This window comes from Antedon bifida, chromosome 2, assembly GCF_963402885.1.
Source record: "Antedon bifida chromosome 2, ecAntBifi1.1, whole genome shotgun sequence".
NCBI lineage: Eukaryota > Metazoa > Echinodermata > Crinoidea > Comatulida > Antedonidae > Antedon > Antedon bifida.
Window position 1 is genome coordinate 18,462,350 of NC_136227.1, and position 19,186 is coordinate 18,481,535.

Consider the following 19,186-nt stretch of genomic DNA (forward strand, 5'->3'; position numbering starts at 1 on the left):
GTCTGAATAAGGAGAGTAAATCAATCGGACTAACTATGCACAAAGACAAAACAAAATACATGACTAACTTTGACACACAGGAAGACATTGAAATAGAGGGCCGGAAACTAGAAAAAGTGAAAGAATATAAATATCTAGGACAAACACTGAAAATGGAAGACACCACGAAGGAGGAAGTTCTGTTAAGAATAAAAGCAGGATGGATGAATTTTGGCAGACAAAAACACATGCTGACCGACAAGTATACCAATGTCACTGAGAAAGAAATTATTTAACCAATGTGTGCTATCAACTATGACATATGGTTCAGAGACATGAACAGAAACTTACAAACTCAAAGAGCAATGGTAAGAAAGATGATGAACTTATCGCTTCGAGACAGGGTAAATCATACAATCTGTAAAAAAGACAGGTTTTACAGATATAATGGACAAAGTAAGACAGTCAAAATGGAGATGGGCTGGGCATGTGGCAAGATTTCAAAACAGAATGGCAACCAAGGGTAGGAAATTAAACTAAAGAAATTTAGACAAGTTGCCAACTTTCATCACAAATTGAACACGGGACCCTATTTTATGCCATCTTTTAATCATTAACTATTCGTCGCATTCCCGATAAAGAATTTATGTCTAATTTTCTCGGTAAATCCCAGATTTTGAACGAATAAACATCAATAAATGAGCTTTACAATATATTCTGAACCTACGAGGTTATGCCACGGTGAGGGTGATTTTTGTAACTTTAATTAGATTATATATGAATTGGGCTAAATAAAATGCAATTAATTAAAATTAATGGTATTTAAAAATGTGAGAAATTAAGAATAGAAAAAGTGGTATTCTAAAAAACATTAAGAAACAAAAGACATTTAAAAACATCAAGGCGGAGGTCACCGGTCAAATACAACACTACATTACAATCGGAACATATTTACTTTCTATAAGTTAGTGGTTAAGTCCGATAAAACAGTTTAATAATAATAATAATAAATAATTCATATATGTCCTGTATTTTATTCTAATGATTACTTATATAAGGGTCACCTCTGCCAATGCCTCTAATTTATTTATGAATGATCTAAGCTACGAGCTGAATCAAAATGAAGATACCGAAAAAAATACAATTCGGAGACTGCTTTATAAACCATCTGTTATATGCTGGTGATTTATTACTGTAAGGATTACTTAAACTGTAAGGATTTACATTAATAAATATATTGAAATATGTTATGGCACATGCGGTCTTAGTGTAAACATAAATAAATAACAATCTGTGTTACCCCTTATAAACTAGTTTGTAGTCACCCCTCCCAGATAAGCGCGACTTCCACCACTCTGATTTAGGGATGGGGAGGGAGGAAATACATCAAAGAAGCCGCGATTCATGATGCGCTTCGCGCTATACATAAAAGAACCGACATAGCATGGGTGTTAGACTTTCAATAGTCATCTACTGCATTTTTAAATTTGCAATTTAATTTCTAGGTTATCAGATATGGAATGAATAGTAGAGATGAATAATAAGAAAAACCAGAGTGCCGTACCCTAAAATTGCAATAATCAAAAACTTACATAACAATTATTAAGGTTAAAATTTGGCAATAAACATAGTCCTTAAATAAAACGATCAATTCCCAAGAATAAAATAATACATAATAAGTAATCATTTAAAAACGTGCACTAAGTTACAAAGATTGCAAATCATTTGGGCAAGATTTCAAGATAATAAAACAATTATAACTCTTTATATAATTTAACGAATTGTGAAACCATTTTAATATTTATTTAATTGTACAAACTGATAAATACTATTCAAACTAGAAACTAAATTGAGCATTACATTGACGACCACGATAATCTTAATACCTACGGGGGTCACGACTTAAAGTTCAGTGAACTTACTGTGACCTCCATCCACCCACATTTACTATTATATGCATGGAGGTATTTATACCTCCATGATATATGTATACTCATGTTAGTTTAAATTATATAAGTGTATGGAACCCCGTTTACGCAACATTTCGATGATATGAATTTTATGACGCGATATGTGAATGAAATGCATCGATATGAAATTGAATGGCGCGAAATATGAATGAAATGTTTTGAATTGAATGTTTTGAATTGAATGTTTTGAATGAAATGTTTTGAATGAAATGTTTTGAATGAAATGTTTTGAATAAAATGTTTTGAATGAAATGTTTTGAATGAAATGTTTTGAATATTGAATTGAATGTTTTGAATAAATTGTTTTGAATGAAATGTTTTGAATGAAATGTTTTGAACTAAATGTTTTGAATGAAATGTTTTGAATAAAATGTTTTTAATGAAATGTTTGAATTGAATCGGAAAGTCAAACTATTGGCGGCGTATGTCATTCTCGCTCGCGATTTTTTTCTCAACCTCTTGAGACCATATTTTACTGCAATACAACAAAAAACATTTTATTGGGGTAATGAAACAGTTTGACTCGACTAAATATAATTTGAATACCATGAGTATCTCTAGTTATCGTATCGTATCGTATAATTGTTGTAGTATGGGCGCGTCGGGAGAAGACATAAACGTTTTTGTTTTATTCTAAGATTGCTAACGTTGTAATAGATATTTAAACTATTCAACCTTGATGTTGTTGCATTTAAAACAGTGCCGATAATTTTCAATTTAATGATCTTACGCTGTTGAGCTATATTGTAGTATTATTTATAAATAGTTTACATTACTGGCATTGATAATACTGTACTATGTCATGATGGGATTGTGGTTTCAGTGTTTAATACAAGTGGTGATAATTATCGAAACATGCTATGTAATGTTGATGTTCTGAAATGATTTAATATCTGTATATTGTACTTTTAGGTTTTTATTTTGTTTAAATGATCGAAAGGTTATAGCAATAACATTATTTGTGGTGACCAACAAAGTATTCTCTATGCTTCCATCTATCCAACCATCGCGGCGGGCCTTACACGCCCAAATATGTCGGTATACTTTAATATATGTGCTAACAATACATCGGAGTAGCCTAGAGTATAGATAGGATTAAAAACCACAGATCAGCAATAAAGTTTGATCAACCTGTAGCCGAACATTTTAATTCAGCTGGTCACTTTGGTTGCAAATGATCTAGTTATTATAATAGACATTGCATTATTATGCCATATAAAGTACTGGCAAAGAAAAGAAAAATAATAACTTGTGATTACTTCTTAAAATCACATGCTTCTAGATGGACATTTAAGAAAAGAATAAATTATGACAACAGAAACAATGACTACTCGATACATGTTTTAATAATAATTACAAATAATGATTACAAAGAGTGATCAAATATCAAACTTTATTCACATATTTAAATGAGTGCAATCGCATCAAGCATAATGTTGATTTTCATAAACTCAAAAACCTCTGGTCTGTCAAACACTTGACCGACAACAGCATTGAGATTTTGTATAAATCAAATTTCTTGAATTTGTGTTACAATAGGCCTATATATTATCAATTTCATTACTATAGATACAAATGAGCATACGATTACTGGCACTTCCATGCATCACTAAGTTGACGTGTATGTAATAGAGAAATATTATTGTACATAACATTTGGTTAAACTTCAATATACAAAGTATAAACATTTATATAATTTTATAATTTGAAAAGAATATTAGCTATAATAGGCCTAAATGTAGTTTGCTTTGGTAGGTTACAATTATAAATAATATATAATATATTCCTAATATTAATAATCTACTTTATTTAACAAAATTATATTATTAATATTCTAATACAACGAGCTATAAACAGTATGTTGACAAAATGATAATGCATAAATAAATAGTAGTGTTATATTATTAGGTGTAAAGTAATCATTTTATGAAAGACAATAATTACACATTCGTTTCTTTACCATAGTTTGACATATTGTTTATATAACAGAACAGAGTAAAATTGTACTATACTGATATAACCATTGTAGACTACGATTTTGTTCTTTCACTTTGGTAAGTGTAACTATAAGTTATTCAACAGAACTCTATCACAAACGCACAACTAGGACATAACACAGTGACGTAAGCACAACGCAAGCGAGTTGACCAACGATAGCAGATAATTCATCGCTTGTAATTTTTTAATTATTTGACATATATAGATATATGACCGAAACTGTCAGTTGATAGACGATTAACCATAGTTAAACAAAGCATAACATTACACAAAACAAAAGATCTTACCAACTCTCTCTATACAGAACGCAACCTTAAATACAAGGATACAGTAATAATGACCAATTTCTTGGTTACTATTACCGTATATTTATTATTCATAGATTTACGTTAACGAATGAGACATACATACATTTTGGACAACAGTAAATTGAATAAGAAATGGTTTTTAACTATTTAAAAAAGTTCATTCTATAATAATAATAATAATAATAATGGTCATATTAAAGGTACTGTACTACATTAACGATATATGTAGCACTTATAATAGCAATATTTACATTTCAATAAATAATGATGAAATATGATTTAGTTATAGGCCTAAGTATAGGTCGTACTATACATCTTAATAAATATTATTTTACAAGAACTATTACAAATATTTATCCACAGAATGAGATAAAACTAAACATGTTTATGATGTATTTTCAAATTATTATTCTAATATTCTAATTATTGTAGATAACATTTAGGTATACAAAATTATGTAAATAAGAATCTAAAAGCGTTTTAACAGATACTAGAGTAGTGAACACTGATATCTTTTAACAATGTTATTCTTGTTCATTTGGTTCAATACGAATTAGGCCTAAGTGAGTAAGAAATGTCTAGATCTCAATATGTGTTAATAAGGCAGAGTATTTCCTCTGCTATCTGGTGTGAAGATGTAATGCTCACTCTGTATCTCCAAATACATGGCATCTACATCTCTATCTGTAGGAACTTGAGCTCCAAATGAACGTCTCCACAACACAGAGTTTCTTTTATTTGGCAATGGTAATGTCAGACGATCTTGAGGTTCAAAGTATACTTCCGGTTGAGCAACAACAACATTTTCCTCTTTCTTTGAGCAAATACAAAAGTAATAAACAGGAACAATGATAGCAAATACAATAACAAGAACTAATACAGATACAACAGCTAGCAAAACTGATAAAGATATACTTTTCTTTTCGGCTTGTTTTTCATTCACAGATTCAATAGCGTTTGTCTTTGGTTTGTCATCTTCTTTATTACCGATCACTTCCATGATCACGTAAGATGTCACGTGACCAACAGTATTTTCTGCTATGCACTTAACAAGTAATCCATTGTTATCAATGTCAACTTTTAGAATGCGCATAACTTGCCCAATATCATCAATAACATAACGCTCAATGTTTAATGGCGGATCAAATTGCCACGTGAAATCTACTACTGGTGGGTTTGCATCTGCTTGACAAATAAAAATGGCTTCCCTTCCTGATAATGATATCCCTGCATGTTGTATTGTAACATTAGGTTTATACCAGACATTTAGTGGTCCAATACTACATGTTCTAACAATACTTGTATTTGCTGGTGTTGTTAGCTGACAATTAAATATAGCATTATTATCAACACGATTTGCTACAAATGAATTAATAATAGGCGTTGTTCGCTTATTCAATATGGTAACTGCTTGGTTATCTGCCATTGATCTTGATAATTGTAATTCGATGGGTGGGTTTATAACCTCACCTTCACATCTTAAATTCACTTGCTTTCCTTCTTTAACAGGGCTGCCTATTTGTTCACATATCGGATAAGTACGATCCGGTAATTGATTAACTGTTATATAAGCTGTATTAGATTTTACCTCAAATCCATTCTGATTTACAACGCATGCGTATTCTCCGGAATCACTATACAAAACATTACTTATTTCAAGTTTATAGTAAATAGAAGTTGTGGTTAACCATCCAAAATCAACGAATACATTGCGATCAAAATATGGACTAGATTCTAAAATGTCTTTACCATTGGTCAATGTAACACCATTTTTTATCCAAGAAAACGTACTTTCAGAATCAACTCCTTCAAAAACGCATGTCAATTTCAAAGCAGTAGTACCTTCAATTACGGTTTTAGTTTGAGGATGATAAACAAATTCTGTGGATGTTGCCACAATCCGCTTAACAAAATAAAGTTGAAATAGAATAAAAACGTACCTTATAATATTCATTTTGTACAGTACCTTAAATACATGTATTACTTTCCCAGAAGGGTTATAGTGATAACAAATTGAATACGTATGTTAACTACAATATACTAAGCCGAGAAATATTTAGTTACACGGTTCATGCTTCACTACATATTAATTACATAATTATAAGCGCCGCCTTTCCTGCAATATACATTATCGATGGCTACTAAAATAAAATGTAATGTTACTCCTTAAATTCCGGATACTAGGATAAAAAACATTGTTTCTTAATAAACCCTTATTTATTGCAATAATTATGGCGATACCAGACCTATCTCACAATCTTAAACCTTCTACAATTACAAGTATATGGACTTTACGAAAACAGGACGGTGCTCATGAATAATTTATGCATGAGCTTTAACAAAGTGGGCGGAGTTTAGAGTGAAATTTCATTGTCTTTACTTTTTGAGGACGATAAAGTTGCCATTTTCTCGTTTACGGAGAACGACTAGAACTAATGTATAATTATAACCTTAAATATACAGTTCAAATTACACTTAAACTTGGCATTTTCAAAACACTAAATAATATTTGAACTTCTAATATAATTGTTTACTGAAATAACATTTGTATTTGGTTAAAATTGATGTGTTAAAAGCGGCGTTTGAATGCGAGGCCCCTAGCTAGGAAGGCTAGCCAGAGCCAAGCGAATCAGAAGGACCCTGCGCCGCGAGACAGGGGAGAATTCGCGCGGATGCGTAACTAATAAAACGGCTATGTTGACTGCATATGATTTTACGCTCTAGCGAACACAGGATATACGTCGTTCGTCCTCCCCTAACCGTCGTGTTTCGTAAAGTCCCTATTATTACTAATATGGAAATGAACTACTATTTCCAAAAAAAGATATGTATATTTTGTTAAATTATAATATGTATTATTTATAATTGAAATATGTTAATACACTGATCTTGACTTTTAGAAGTCACGTTCGTAATGTCTCAAGAATGCGTACACAATGGAATGCTTTCCTTTGTAATTGTACAACTATTTCTATTTTTTCCTGGTTAAAGTTTTTTGTTTTTTTGTTGTTTTTTTTTTTTAGCTTTGGATTTAGTTTAATGATTTGTTATGGTTTATAAGAAATAAAAAGATCAATGAAGGAATGAATGTAACACTAATTTTACTCTTCCCTGATGAAACTTAATTATCAGTCAATAAGGCAGAGTATTTCCTCTGCTATCTGGCGTGAAGATGTAATGCTCACTCTGTATCTCCAAATACATGGCATCTACATCTCTGTCTGTAGGAACTTGAGCTCCAAATGAACGTCTCCACAACACAGAGTTTCTTTTATTTGGCAATGGTAATGTCAGACGATCTTGAGGTTCAAAGTATACTTCCGGTTGAGCAACAACAACATTTTCCTCTTTCTTTGAGCAAATACAAAAATAATAAACAGGAACAATAATAGCAAATACAATAACAAGAACTAATACAGATACAACAGCTAGTAAAACTGATAAAGATATACTTTTCTTTTCGGCTTGTTTTTGATTCACAGATTCAATAGCGTTTGTCTTTGGTTTGTCATTTTCTTTATTACCGATCACTTCCATGATCACGTGAGATGTCACCTGACCAACAGTATTTTTGGCTATGCATTTAACAAGTAATCCATTGTCATCAATGTCAACTTTTAGAATGCGCATAACCTGCCCAATATCATCAATAACATAACGCTCAATGTTTAATGGCGGATCAAATTGCCAAGTAAAATCTACTACTGGTGGGTTTGCATCAGATTGGCAAATAAAAATGGCTTCCCTTCCTGATAATGATATCCCTGCATGTTGTATTGTAACATTAGGTTTATACCAGACATTCAGTGGTCCAATACTACATGTTCTAACAATACTTGTATTTGCTGGTGTTGTTAGCTGACAATTAAATATAGCATTATTATCAACACGATTTGCTACAAATGAATTAATAATAGGCGTTGTTCGCTTATTCAATATGGTAACTGCTTGGTTACCTGCCATTGATCTTGATAATTGTAATTCGATGGGTGGGTTTATAACCTCACCTTCACATCTTAAATTCACTTGCTTTCCTTCTTTAACAGGGCTGCCTATTTGTTCACATATCGGATAAGTACGATCCGGTAATTGATTAACTGTTATATAAGCTGAATTGGATTTTACCTCGAATCCATTCTGATTTACAACGCATGCGTATTCTCCGGAATCACTGTGCAAAACATTACTTATTTCAAGTGTATAGTAAATAGAAGTTGTAGTTAACCATCCAAAATCAACGAATACATTGCGATCCAAATATGGACTAGATTCTAAAATGTCTTTACCATTGGTCAATGTAACACCATGTTTTATCCAAGAAAACGTACTTTCAGAATCGACTCCTTCAACACCGCATGTCAATTTCACGACAGTTCCCTCAATTGCAGTTTCAGCTCTAGGATGATAAATGAATTCTGTGGATGTTGCCACAATCCGCTTAACAAAATGAAATTTAAATAGAATAAAAACGTACCTTAAAATATTCATTTTGTACAGTATCTTAAATACATGTATTATTACCTTCCCAGAAGGGTTATAGTGATAACAAATTGAATACGTATGTTAACTACAATATACTAAGCCGAGAAATATTTAGTTACACGTTTCATGGTTCACTACATATTAATTACATAATTATAAGCACCGCCTTTTTGCAATATACATGATCCACGGCTACTACAATAAAATATAATGTTACTCCTTTAATTCCGGATACTAGGATAAAAAGCATTGTTACTTAATAAACCCTTATCTATTGCAATAATTATGGCGATACCAGACCTATCCCACAATCTTAAATCTTCTACAATTACTATTATTACTAAGACGATTCACTACGATCAAGACTATTAGAAATCACCTTCTTAATGTCTCAAGAGTGCATAAACAATGGAATACTTTCTTACATTGACTATTCCTTTATAATTGTACATCTATTTCTATTTTTCTTCTTGGTTAAAGTTTGTTTTTTTTTAATTTGCTATGGATTTCTTATGATGATTTGTTATGGTATATAAGAAATAAAAAGATCAATGAAAGAATGAATTTAACATTAATTTCACTCTTCCCTGATGAAACTTAATTATCAGTCAATAAGGCAGGGTATTTCCTCTGCTATCTGGTGTGAAGATGTAATGCTCACTCTGTATCTCCAAATACATGGCATCTACATCTCTATCTGTAGGAACTTGAGCTCCAAATGAACGTCTCCACAACACAGAGTTTCTTTTATTTGGCAATGGTAATGTCAGACGATCTTGAGGTTCAAAGTATACTTCCGGTTGAGCAATAACAACATTTTCCTCTTTCTTTGAGCAAATACAAAAGTAATAAACAGGAACAATAATAGCAAATACAATAACAAGAACTAATACAGATACAACAGCTAGTAAAACTGATAAAGATATACTTTTCTTTTCTGCTTGTTTTTCATTCACAGATTCAATAGCGTTTGTCTTTGGTTTGTCATCTTCTTTATTACCGATCACTTCCATGATCACTTGAGATGTCACCTGACCAACAGTATTTTTGGCTATGCACTTAACAAGTAATCCATTGTCATCAATGTCAACTTTTAGAATGCGCATAACTTGCCCAATATCATCAATAACATAACGCTCAATGTTTAATATCGGATCAAATTGCCACGTGAAATCTACTACTGGTGGGTTTGCATCTGCTTGACAAATAAAAATGGCTTCCCTTCCTGATAATGATATCCCTGCATGTTGTATTGTAACATTAGGTTTATACCAGACATTTAGTGGTCCAATACTACATGTTCTAACAATACTTGTATTTGCTGGTGTTGTTAGCTGACAATTAAATATAGCATTATTATCAACACGATTTGCTACAAATGAATTAATAATAGGCGTTGTTCGCTTATTCAATATGGTAACTGCTTGGTTATCTGCCATTGATCTTGATAATTGTAATTCGATGGGTGGGTTTATAACCTCACCTTCACATCTTAAATTCACTTGCTTTCCTTCTTTAACAGGGCTGCCTATTTGTTCACATAACGGATAAGTACGATCCGGTATTTGATTAATTGTTATATAAGCTGTATTGGATTTTACCTCGAATCCATTCTGATTTACAACGCATGCGTATTCTCCGGAATCACTGTGCAAAACATTACTTATTTCAAGTGTATAGTAAATAGAAGTTGTAGTTAACCATCTAAAATCAACGAATACATTGCGATCAAAAAATGGACTAGATTCTAAAATGTCTTTACCATTGGTTAATGTAACACCATTTTTTATCCAAGAAAACGTACTTTCAGAATCAACTCCTTCAAAAACGCATGTCAATTTCAAAGCAGTAGTACCTTCAATTACGGTTTCAGTTTGAGGATGGTAAACAAATTCTGCGGATGTTGCCACAATCCGCTTAACAAAATAAAATTGAAATAGAATAAAAACGTACCTTAAAATATTCATTTTGTACAGTACCTTAAATACATGTATTACTTTCCCAGAAGGGTTATAATGATAACAAATTGAATACGTATGTTAACTACAATATACTAAGCCGAGAAATATTTAGTTACACGTTTCATGCTTCACTACATATTAATTACATAATTGTACGCACCGCCTTTTCTTCAATACACATGATCGACGGCTACTAAAATAAAATGTAACGTTACTCCTTAAATTCCGGATACTAGGATAAAAAACATTGTTTCTTAATACACCCTTATTTATTGAAATAAATATGGCGATATCAGAACTATCTCACAATCTTAAACCTTCTACAATTACAATTATATGGACTTTATAAAAACAGGATAAAAAATAATTTATGAATGCGCTTTAACAAAGTGGGCGGAGCTTAGAGTGAAATTTCGTCGTCTTCGTTTCAAAACACTAAATAATATTTGAACTTCTAATTTAATTGTTTAATGAAATGACATTTCTATTTGGTTAAAATGGCTGTGTTACAAGCGGCGTTTGAATGCGAGGCCCCTTGCTAGGAAGGCTAGTCAGTGATTCAGAAGGGCCCTGCGCCACGAGATATATTTCTATATTTCTACTTTTTTTTCTTGGTTAAAGTGTGTGTGTGTGTTTTGTTTTTTATGGTTTTTTTTGGCTTTGGATTTATTTCAATGATTTTTTATGGTGTATTCGAAATAAAAAGATGAATGAAGGAATGCATGAATGCAACATTAATTGCACTCTTCCTGAAACTTAATTATCGGTCAATAAGGCAGAGTATTTCCTCTGCTATCTGGTGTGAAGATGTAATGCTCACTCTGTATCTCCAAATACATGGCATCTACATCTCTATCTGTAGGAACTTGTGCTCCAAATGAACGTCTCCACAACACAGAGTTTTTTTTATTTGGCAATGGTAATGTCAGACGATCTTGAGGTTCAAAGTATACTTCCGGTTGAGCAATAACAACAGTGTCCTCTTTCTTTGAGCAAATACAAAAGTAATAAACAGGAACAATAATAGCAAATACAATAACAAGAACTAATACAGATACAACAGCTAATAAAACTGATAAAGATATACTTTTCTTTTCTGCTTGTTTTTCATTCACAGATTCAATAGCGTTTGTCTTTGGTTTGTCCTCTTCTTTAACACCAATCACTTCCATGATCACGTGAGATGTCACCTGACCAACAGTATTTTTTGCTATGCATTTAACAAGTAATCCATTGTCATCAAGAGTAACACGTAGAATACGCATAACCTGCCCAATATCATCAATAACATAACGCTCAATGTTTAATGGCGGATCAAATTGCCACGTAAAATCTACTACTGGTGGGTTTGCATCAGATTGGCAAATAAAAATGGCTTCCCTTCCTGAAAACGATCTTTCTGCATGTTGTATTGTAATATTAGGTTTATACCAGACATTTAGTGGTCCAATCCTACAGCTTCTGAAAATACTACTGTTAGCTGGAGTTGTAAGTGAGCATACGTAGACGGCATTGTTGTTATTTGGACTTGCTGTTAATGAATACGTAGCAAACGTTCTCTTTGAATCAACATATGATTCATCGTTAATTTCTAATTTGCTACCAATGATAGACCAACTTAAATCTATTGGTGGGTTTATCGTTTCCCCTTCACATTTAAAGGTTATTTCTTCCTCTGTTATTACTGGTCGTGATATTCTGGAACATATTGGATATTCTGGACTTGGTAATTGAAAAACCGTTACAACAGCGTAATAAGATGTCAATACTTGTTCACCATTTTGAAAAACAACGCAAGCATATGACCCGCTATCTTTATACACAACGCTGGATATAGATATTGTATATGCATAAACACCAGTTGTCTGTATGATGTGCACATTTATTCTTTCTTGGTCTACACCACTTGTGTCCAAAATTATTTCTCCTTTTGTTAGTGATAAACTATCCTTCACCCACGATAACTGTTCTTTTGATAAATCGCCCGTTAAAAAGCAGGTAAGTTCCACATCAAACCCTTCTTGAACCCTACTTCCAATCGGATGATGGCTAAATTTGAAACAGAACGATACATGAATAATAAGCAATGCATAAAACCATACAAACACTTCCATAACGACAATAAAGTTGTGCTTTGATTATGAAGTTCAAGTAAATTTGTGATAGGCCTATGCTTTGCGACAACTGAACCTGCCTCTTTGACTGTGCACTTATGCTAATGTTTCACTACATATTAATGAAGGTTTAGTAAACACCGCCTTATTCATTAAAAAATTACGGCTATTAAAATAAAACTATATGTTACTCAATTAATTTGAGGATACTAAGATGACAAATCGTGTTACTTATGTCATCGAGCAACCTTATACTTATGGTACAAACTAAAAGCACACCAATAATGATAATTATGTATATTTCTTAATCGAAAAATTAAGAACATGTAGGCCTATTTGCACAACAATTTGTTATTCTAAACAATTACTGTGTGTACGACTATATTATTTTCATTGTCATATTATATGTAATAAATTAATTATAATATACATATGTTAATGAAACATAATCAGTCAATAAGGCAGAGTATTTCCTCTGCTATCAGGTGTGAAGATGTAATGCTCACTCTGTATCTCCAAATACATGGCATCTACATCTCTGTCTGTAGGAACTTGAGCTCCAAATGAACGTCTCCACAACACAGAGTTTCTTTTATTTGGCAATGGTAATGTCAGACGATCTTGAGGTTCAAAGTATACTTCCGGTTGAGCAATAACAACAGTGTCCTCTTTCTTTGAGCAAATACAAAAGTAATAAACAGGAACAATGATAGCAAATACAATAACAAGAACTAATACAGATACAACAGCTAGTAAAACTGATAAAGATATACTTTTCTTTTCTGCTTGTTTTTCATTCACAGATTCAATAGCGTTTGTCTTTGGTTTGTCATCTTCTTTATTACCGATCACTTCCATGATCACGTGAGATGTCACCTGACCAACAGTATTTTTGGTAATGCATTTAACAAGTAATCCATTGTTATCAATGTCAACTTTTAGAATGCGCATAACTTGCCCAATATCATCAATAACATAACGCTCAATGTTTAATGGCGGATCAAACAGCCACGTGAAATCTACTACTGGTGGGTTTGCATCTGATTGACATATAAAAATGGCTTCCCTTCCTGATAATGATGTTCCTGCATGTTGTATTGTAACATTAGGTTTATACCAAACATTTAGTGGTCCAATACTACATGTTCTAACAATACTTGCATTTGCTGGTGTTGTTAGCTGACAATTAAATATAACATTATTATCAACACGATTTGCTACAAATGAATTAATAATAGGCGTTGTTCGCTTATTCAATATGGTAACTGCTTGGTTACCTGCCATTGATCTTGATAATTGTAATTCGATGGGTGGGTTTATAACCTCACCTTCACATCTTAAATTCACTTGCTTTCCTTCTTTAACAGGGCTGCCTATTTGTTCACATATCGGATAAGTACGATCCGGTAATTGATTAACTGTTATATAAGCTGTATTAGATTTTACCTCAAATCCATTATGATTTACAACGCATGCGTATTCTCCGGAATCACTGTACAGAACATTATTAATTTTAAGTCCATAGTAAATAGATGTTTTTGATAACCATCCAAAATCAACTAATACATTACGATGAAAATATGGGCTAGATTCTAAAATGGCATTACCGCTAGTCAATGTAACACCATTTTTTATCCAAGAAAACGTACTTTCAGAATCAACTCCTTCAATACCGCATGTCAATTTTACAGCAGTACCCTCAATCACAGTTTCGTCCCGAGGATGATGACTAAATTCGGTTGACGATGTCATAATTCTTTTAAAGAAGCACAATTTTAGTAAAATCAAAATATACCTTGAGTTAACCATTGTGATAATTGGTGATTCACTTAAAAACGTGTGTTTTACTTTCTCACAACTGATAACCATAACAAGACCAATGCATCTGGTAATATACTAGCCTATGCTATAGAATGTTTAGCAACACACACGTTCATGGTTCACTACATTATTATTAACCATTTGTAAGCACCGCCTTTCTCGGTAATATACATTATACATGGCTACTATGATTAAAGTTCGTGTTATCTATTAATTGAGGGAAACTTGAATAAAAGTAATGTTACTTAGTACACCATTGTTATAACAATAAGGACAATTATAATACAGTATCGTACAATTTTGCCAATTTTACAAATGTTTTAATTAGAAAATTAAGATACTACTGGTATATAAGTTACGTGTGTCTATCAAACGTAAACTTTATTCAATAAGGCAGAGTATTTCCTCTGCTATCAGGTGTGAAGATGTAATGCTCACTCTGTATCTCCAAATACATGGCATCTATATCTCTATCTGTAGGAACTTGAGCTCCAAATGAACGTCTCCACAACACAGAGTTTCTTTTATTTGGCAATGGTAATGTCAGACGATCTTGAGGTTCAAAGTATACTTCCGGTTGAGCAATAACAACAGTGTCCTCTTTCTTTGAGCAAATACAAAAGTAATAAACAGGAACAATAATAGCAAATACAATAACAAGAACTAATACAGATACAACAGCTAGTAAAACTGATAAAGATATACTTTTCTTTTCTGCTTGTTTTTCATTCACAGATTCAATAGCGTTTGTCTTTGGTTTGTCATCTTCTTTACTACCGATCACTTCCATGATAACGTGAGATGTCACCTGACCAACAGTATTTTTTGCTATGCATTTAACAATCAATCCATTTTCATCAAGAGTAACACGTAGAATACGCATAACTTGCCCAATGTCATCAATAACATAACGTTCAATGTTTAATGGCGGATCAAACAGCCAAGTAAAATCTACAACTGGGGGGTTTGCATCTGCTTGACAAATAAAAATGGCTTCCCTTCCTGACAATGATATCCCTGCATGTTGTATTGTAACATTAGGTTTATACCAAACATTTAGTGGTCCAATGCTACAGCTTCTGACAATACTACTGTTAGCTGGAGTTGTGAGTGAGCATACGTAGACGGCATTGTTGTTATTTGGACTTGCTGTTAATGAAAACGTAGCAAACGTTCTCTCTGAATCAACATATGATTCATCGCTAATTTCTAATTTGCTTCCACCAATAGACCAACTTAAATCTATTGGTGGGTTTATCGTTTCCCCTTCACATTTAAAGGTTATTTCTTCCTCTGTTATTACTGGTCGTGATATTCTGGTACATATAGGATATTCTGGGCTTGGTAGTTGAAAAACCGTTACAATAGCGTAATCAGATGTCAATACTTGTTCACCATTTTGAAAAACAACGCAAGCATATGACCCGCTATCTTTATACACAACGCTGGATATAGATATTGTATATGAATAAGCCCCAGTTGTCTGTTTAATGTCCACATCTATTCTTTTTTCGTCTAATCCGCTTGTTTCTAAAATTGTTTCTCCTTCCGATAATTTGGACCTATTCTTTTCCCACGATAACTGCTTTTGTAATATATCACCGGTTAAAAAGCACGTAAGTTCTATTTCAAAACCTTCTTGTATCTTTCCTCCGGTCGGATGATGGCTAAATTTTAAACAGCACGTTAAAGTAGTAAAACACAATAAAAACAAACTTATAAACGCTTCCATCACCAGAAAGTTGTTGTTGTTGATTATCCAATTTCTATTTATTATTAAAATGTTTTGATATTCTTTGCGATAATTTAACCTGCTTCGTTGAATGTACACCATGCACTGAAGAGGCGGTATTAGACCAAAATACACGTTGACGATTCACTACATATTAATGATCGTCTCGTAAACACCGCCTTCTTCATTAATATCTAAAGCTACTAAAATAAAACTTATTGTTACTCAATTATTTTAGGGATAGTGGCATAAATAATTATGTTACTGCATAATAATACAACATAAATTATATCAAAAATGATAATTATAGCAACATTCTTTTCATTGCTGCAGCTGATTCTTCTCTTTTTTAATACCTGCTATTTTCAAGTGTTATTTAGTTTTATTTTATTTTATTGCACATACATCCAACAGCGATTTCGCCAATTACAGGATGCATTAAAGACTCACATATAAATATATAAGATTAAAATATATATAACAACTTACACATCAAAGTTAACGATCAGAAAATTAAAACAAGAACAATAAAAACAGTTAGGCCTAAATAGCACAAACTACCTAAATTTTGAACATGGAAATATTGTTATAGAAAATGTCAATAGTTTTATTTTTGCGTGAAATCATATTATATTGAAAGGAAAGTCTATGAATGAAACCATTTTTGGTAGCGTTAACTCGACTGTAAGGAACGGATAGGAAATCAGTGTTGCGCAAATTTGGTCTGTGGATTGTAAGCAGAAATAAAGAGGGAAGAGGGAAATCAAAAAGATAAAATTCAAACACTTAAAGAGAAAAACCATATCAAAAAGTCTAGTATGAAGCGGCGACAGAGAAATAGAAAGACCAGCATTGTGATAATTAGTAAAATACATTTGGACTGGACCCGCTCAATACGAGTTGATTGAGATACGGATATAGAATTAAAAATAGTAGAGGAATAATCAAAAATTGGTCTAACAAAGGAAATATAAAGATGAAGCTTAGTCTTACTATCAAGATCTTTACAATATCTCTAGAACATACCCAACATTATATTGCCATTGGAAACAATATAATCAACATGTTTGTTAAAATTAAGCTTGGAGTCAATAAGTATTCTGAGATTCTTTTGAACATTGACCCTTTCAATTATTGCATCATGTAATCATAAGGCAGTAACTGTTTTTTGAGAGTCAACGAAAGAACCTGACACTTTGGGGGATTAAGGGACATTTTCCAGGTAGAAGACCAGTTCTACAACTCTTCCAGGTCCCGCTGCAATAAACGCGAATCATCTATGTAAAGCTTAATATCGTCCGCAAAAAGGAGGCAATGCGAAAAAGAGAAAATATCATGAACATTATTCACAAACATTGTGAACAGTAATGGTCTTAAGATTGACCCTTGAGGGACTCCGGATGTTACAGGCAGCCAAGGGGAAGTGCACCCATTATAAGAAACACATTGGAAGCGATTATTAAGGTAACTTTTAATCCAGGAAAGAAGAGGACCACAGATGCCAAATTTAATGACTTTGTATACTAGTAGGTCGTTGCAAACTCTATCAAACGCGTTGGAATAATCCGTGTACACTACCTACATCACACTGACTTTTTGCATCAAAATGCTCCATAGGCAACGGACAGTATCGTTGATAGATTAGTCTGATACGACCTACGAGACACAAGAAAAGGCTAGATATGATACACGAGATATGATAATAGACAATTTTTTCAAAGATTTTAGGGTAGGGTAGGAAGTAAAGAAATAGGCCGATAATTCTCGACAGAAGTACGAAATCCCGCTTTGAAAATAGGACAAATGTTACTAGGTTTCCAATCAAAATAACCAGAATTAAGCGAGAGTTGAAAATGTAAGATAAGGGAACAGAAAGAGATTTAGCACAAAATTTCAGAACCTTGTTACTAAGCCCGTCACATCCGGAGGCCTTATGCGGTTGGATACCAGTGAGAAGTTTTTCCACCTGTTGAGAGTCGACAATATTATTGGATAGATTGCTTACTAAAGTACTCAGCAAGACCTGAAAAAGTTGCAATAGCAATGTAACTAAAAACAGAATGATAAAATACGTTAAATAGATTTGCTTGTTCACTATCAGTAATAGCTTTGGACGTTCCATAACTCAACGAAGAAGGTGCTGTTTGTTTGTAATTACTTTTAACCCAAGACCAAAAACGTTTTGGATTGAAACTTTTCTGATAGGGAAGAAACATAATTTAAATATTTCACCCTGCAGAGTTGTTTAAAGCTCATAGGAGCAATTTTAAAATCTTCACAATGGAAATTGGTTCGGTACTGCCTAGACAGCTTATGTTTACTTTCTTTGACCTTTAAGGCTTTTCGATCCTTATCGAACCATGATGACAGTCTATTTCTAGGACTGATAGTAGGAACATTCATTAATATCATCACAACATTCAAGTAAATCCAGTGGTATACGATTAAAAATATTGTTAAGAATATGGTTACTGATTATACAGTATTATGAATGGAAATATAAATTACATATCTCATACATTTCGGTCGTTATTCAATAAGGTAGAGTATTTCCTCTGCTATCTGGTGTGAAGATGTAATGCTCACTCTGTATCTCCAAATACATGGCATCTACATCTCTATCTGTAGGAACTTGAGCTCCAAATGAACGTCTCCACAACACAGAGTTTCTTTTATTTGGCAATGGTAATGTCAGACGATCTTGAGGTTCAAAGTATACTTCCGGTTGAGCAATAACAACAGTGTCCTCTTTCTTTGAGCAAATACAAAAGTAATACACAGGAACAATAATAGCAAATACAATAACAAGAACTAATACAGA

The 19,186-nt window shown here is 32.7% G+C and overlaps 3 protein-coding genes across 3 annotated transcripts; all 3 read right to left on the reverse strand.

Annotated features, from left to right (window-relative positions):
• Positions 1 to 3,283: 3,283 nt before the first annotated feature.
• On the reverse strand, positions 3,284 to 6,847 carry LOC144835131 (kin of IRRE-like protein 1). Its single transcript, XM_078690184.1, has one exon. It carries the CDS (start codon positions 6,207 to 6,209, stop codon positions 4,851 to 4,853), a length of 1,359 nt encoding a protein of 452 aa, XP_078546310.1. The 5' UTR covers positions 6,210 to 6,847; the 3' UTR covers positions 3,284 to 4,850.
• Positions 6,848 to 7,350: 503 nt separating this feature from the next.
• Positions 7,351 to 11,258, reverse strand: LOC144835132 (leucine-rich repeats and immunoglobulin-like domains protein 2). The gene is made up of 2 exons (XM_078690185.1): positions 10,782 to 11,258; positions 7,351 to 8,822 (listed from the first exon to the last, which is right to left on the reverse strand). The coding sequence occupies exon 2, from the start codon at positions 8,741 to 8,743 to the stop codon at positions 7,388 to 7,390; it is 1,356 nt and encodes a 451-aa protein (XP_078546311.1). The 5' UTR covers positions 8,744 to 8,822; positions 10,782 to 11,258; the 3' UTR covers positions 7,351 to 7,387.
• Positions 11,259 to 15,018: 3,760 nt separating this feature from the next.
• LOC144835496 (uncharacterized) lies at positions 15,019 to 16,374 on the reverse strand. Its single transcript, XM_078690580.1, has one exon. It carries the CDS (start codon positions 16,363 to 16,365, stop codon positions 15,019 to 15,021), a length of 1,347 nt encoding a protein of 448 aa, XP_078546706.1. The 5' UTR covers positions 16,366 to 16,374.
• Between the last annotated feature and the right edge of the window lie 2,812 nt (positions 16,375 to 19,186).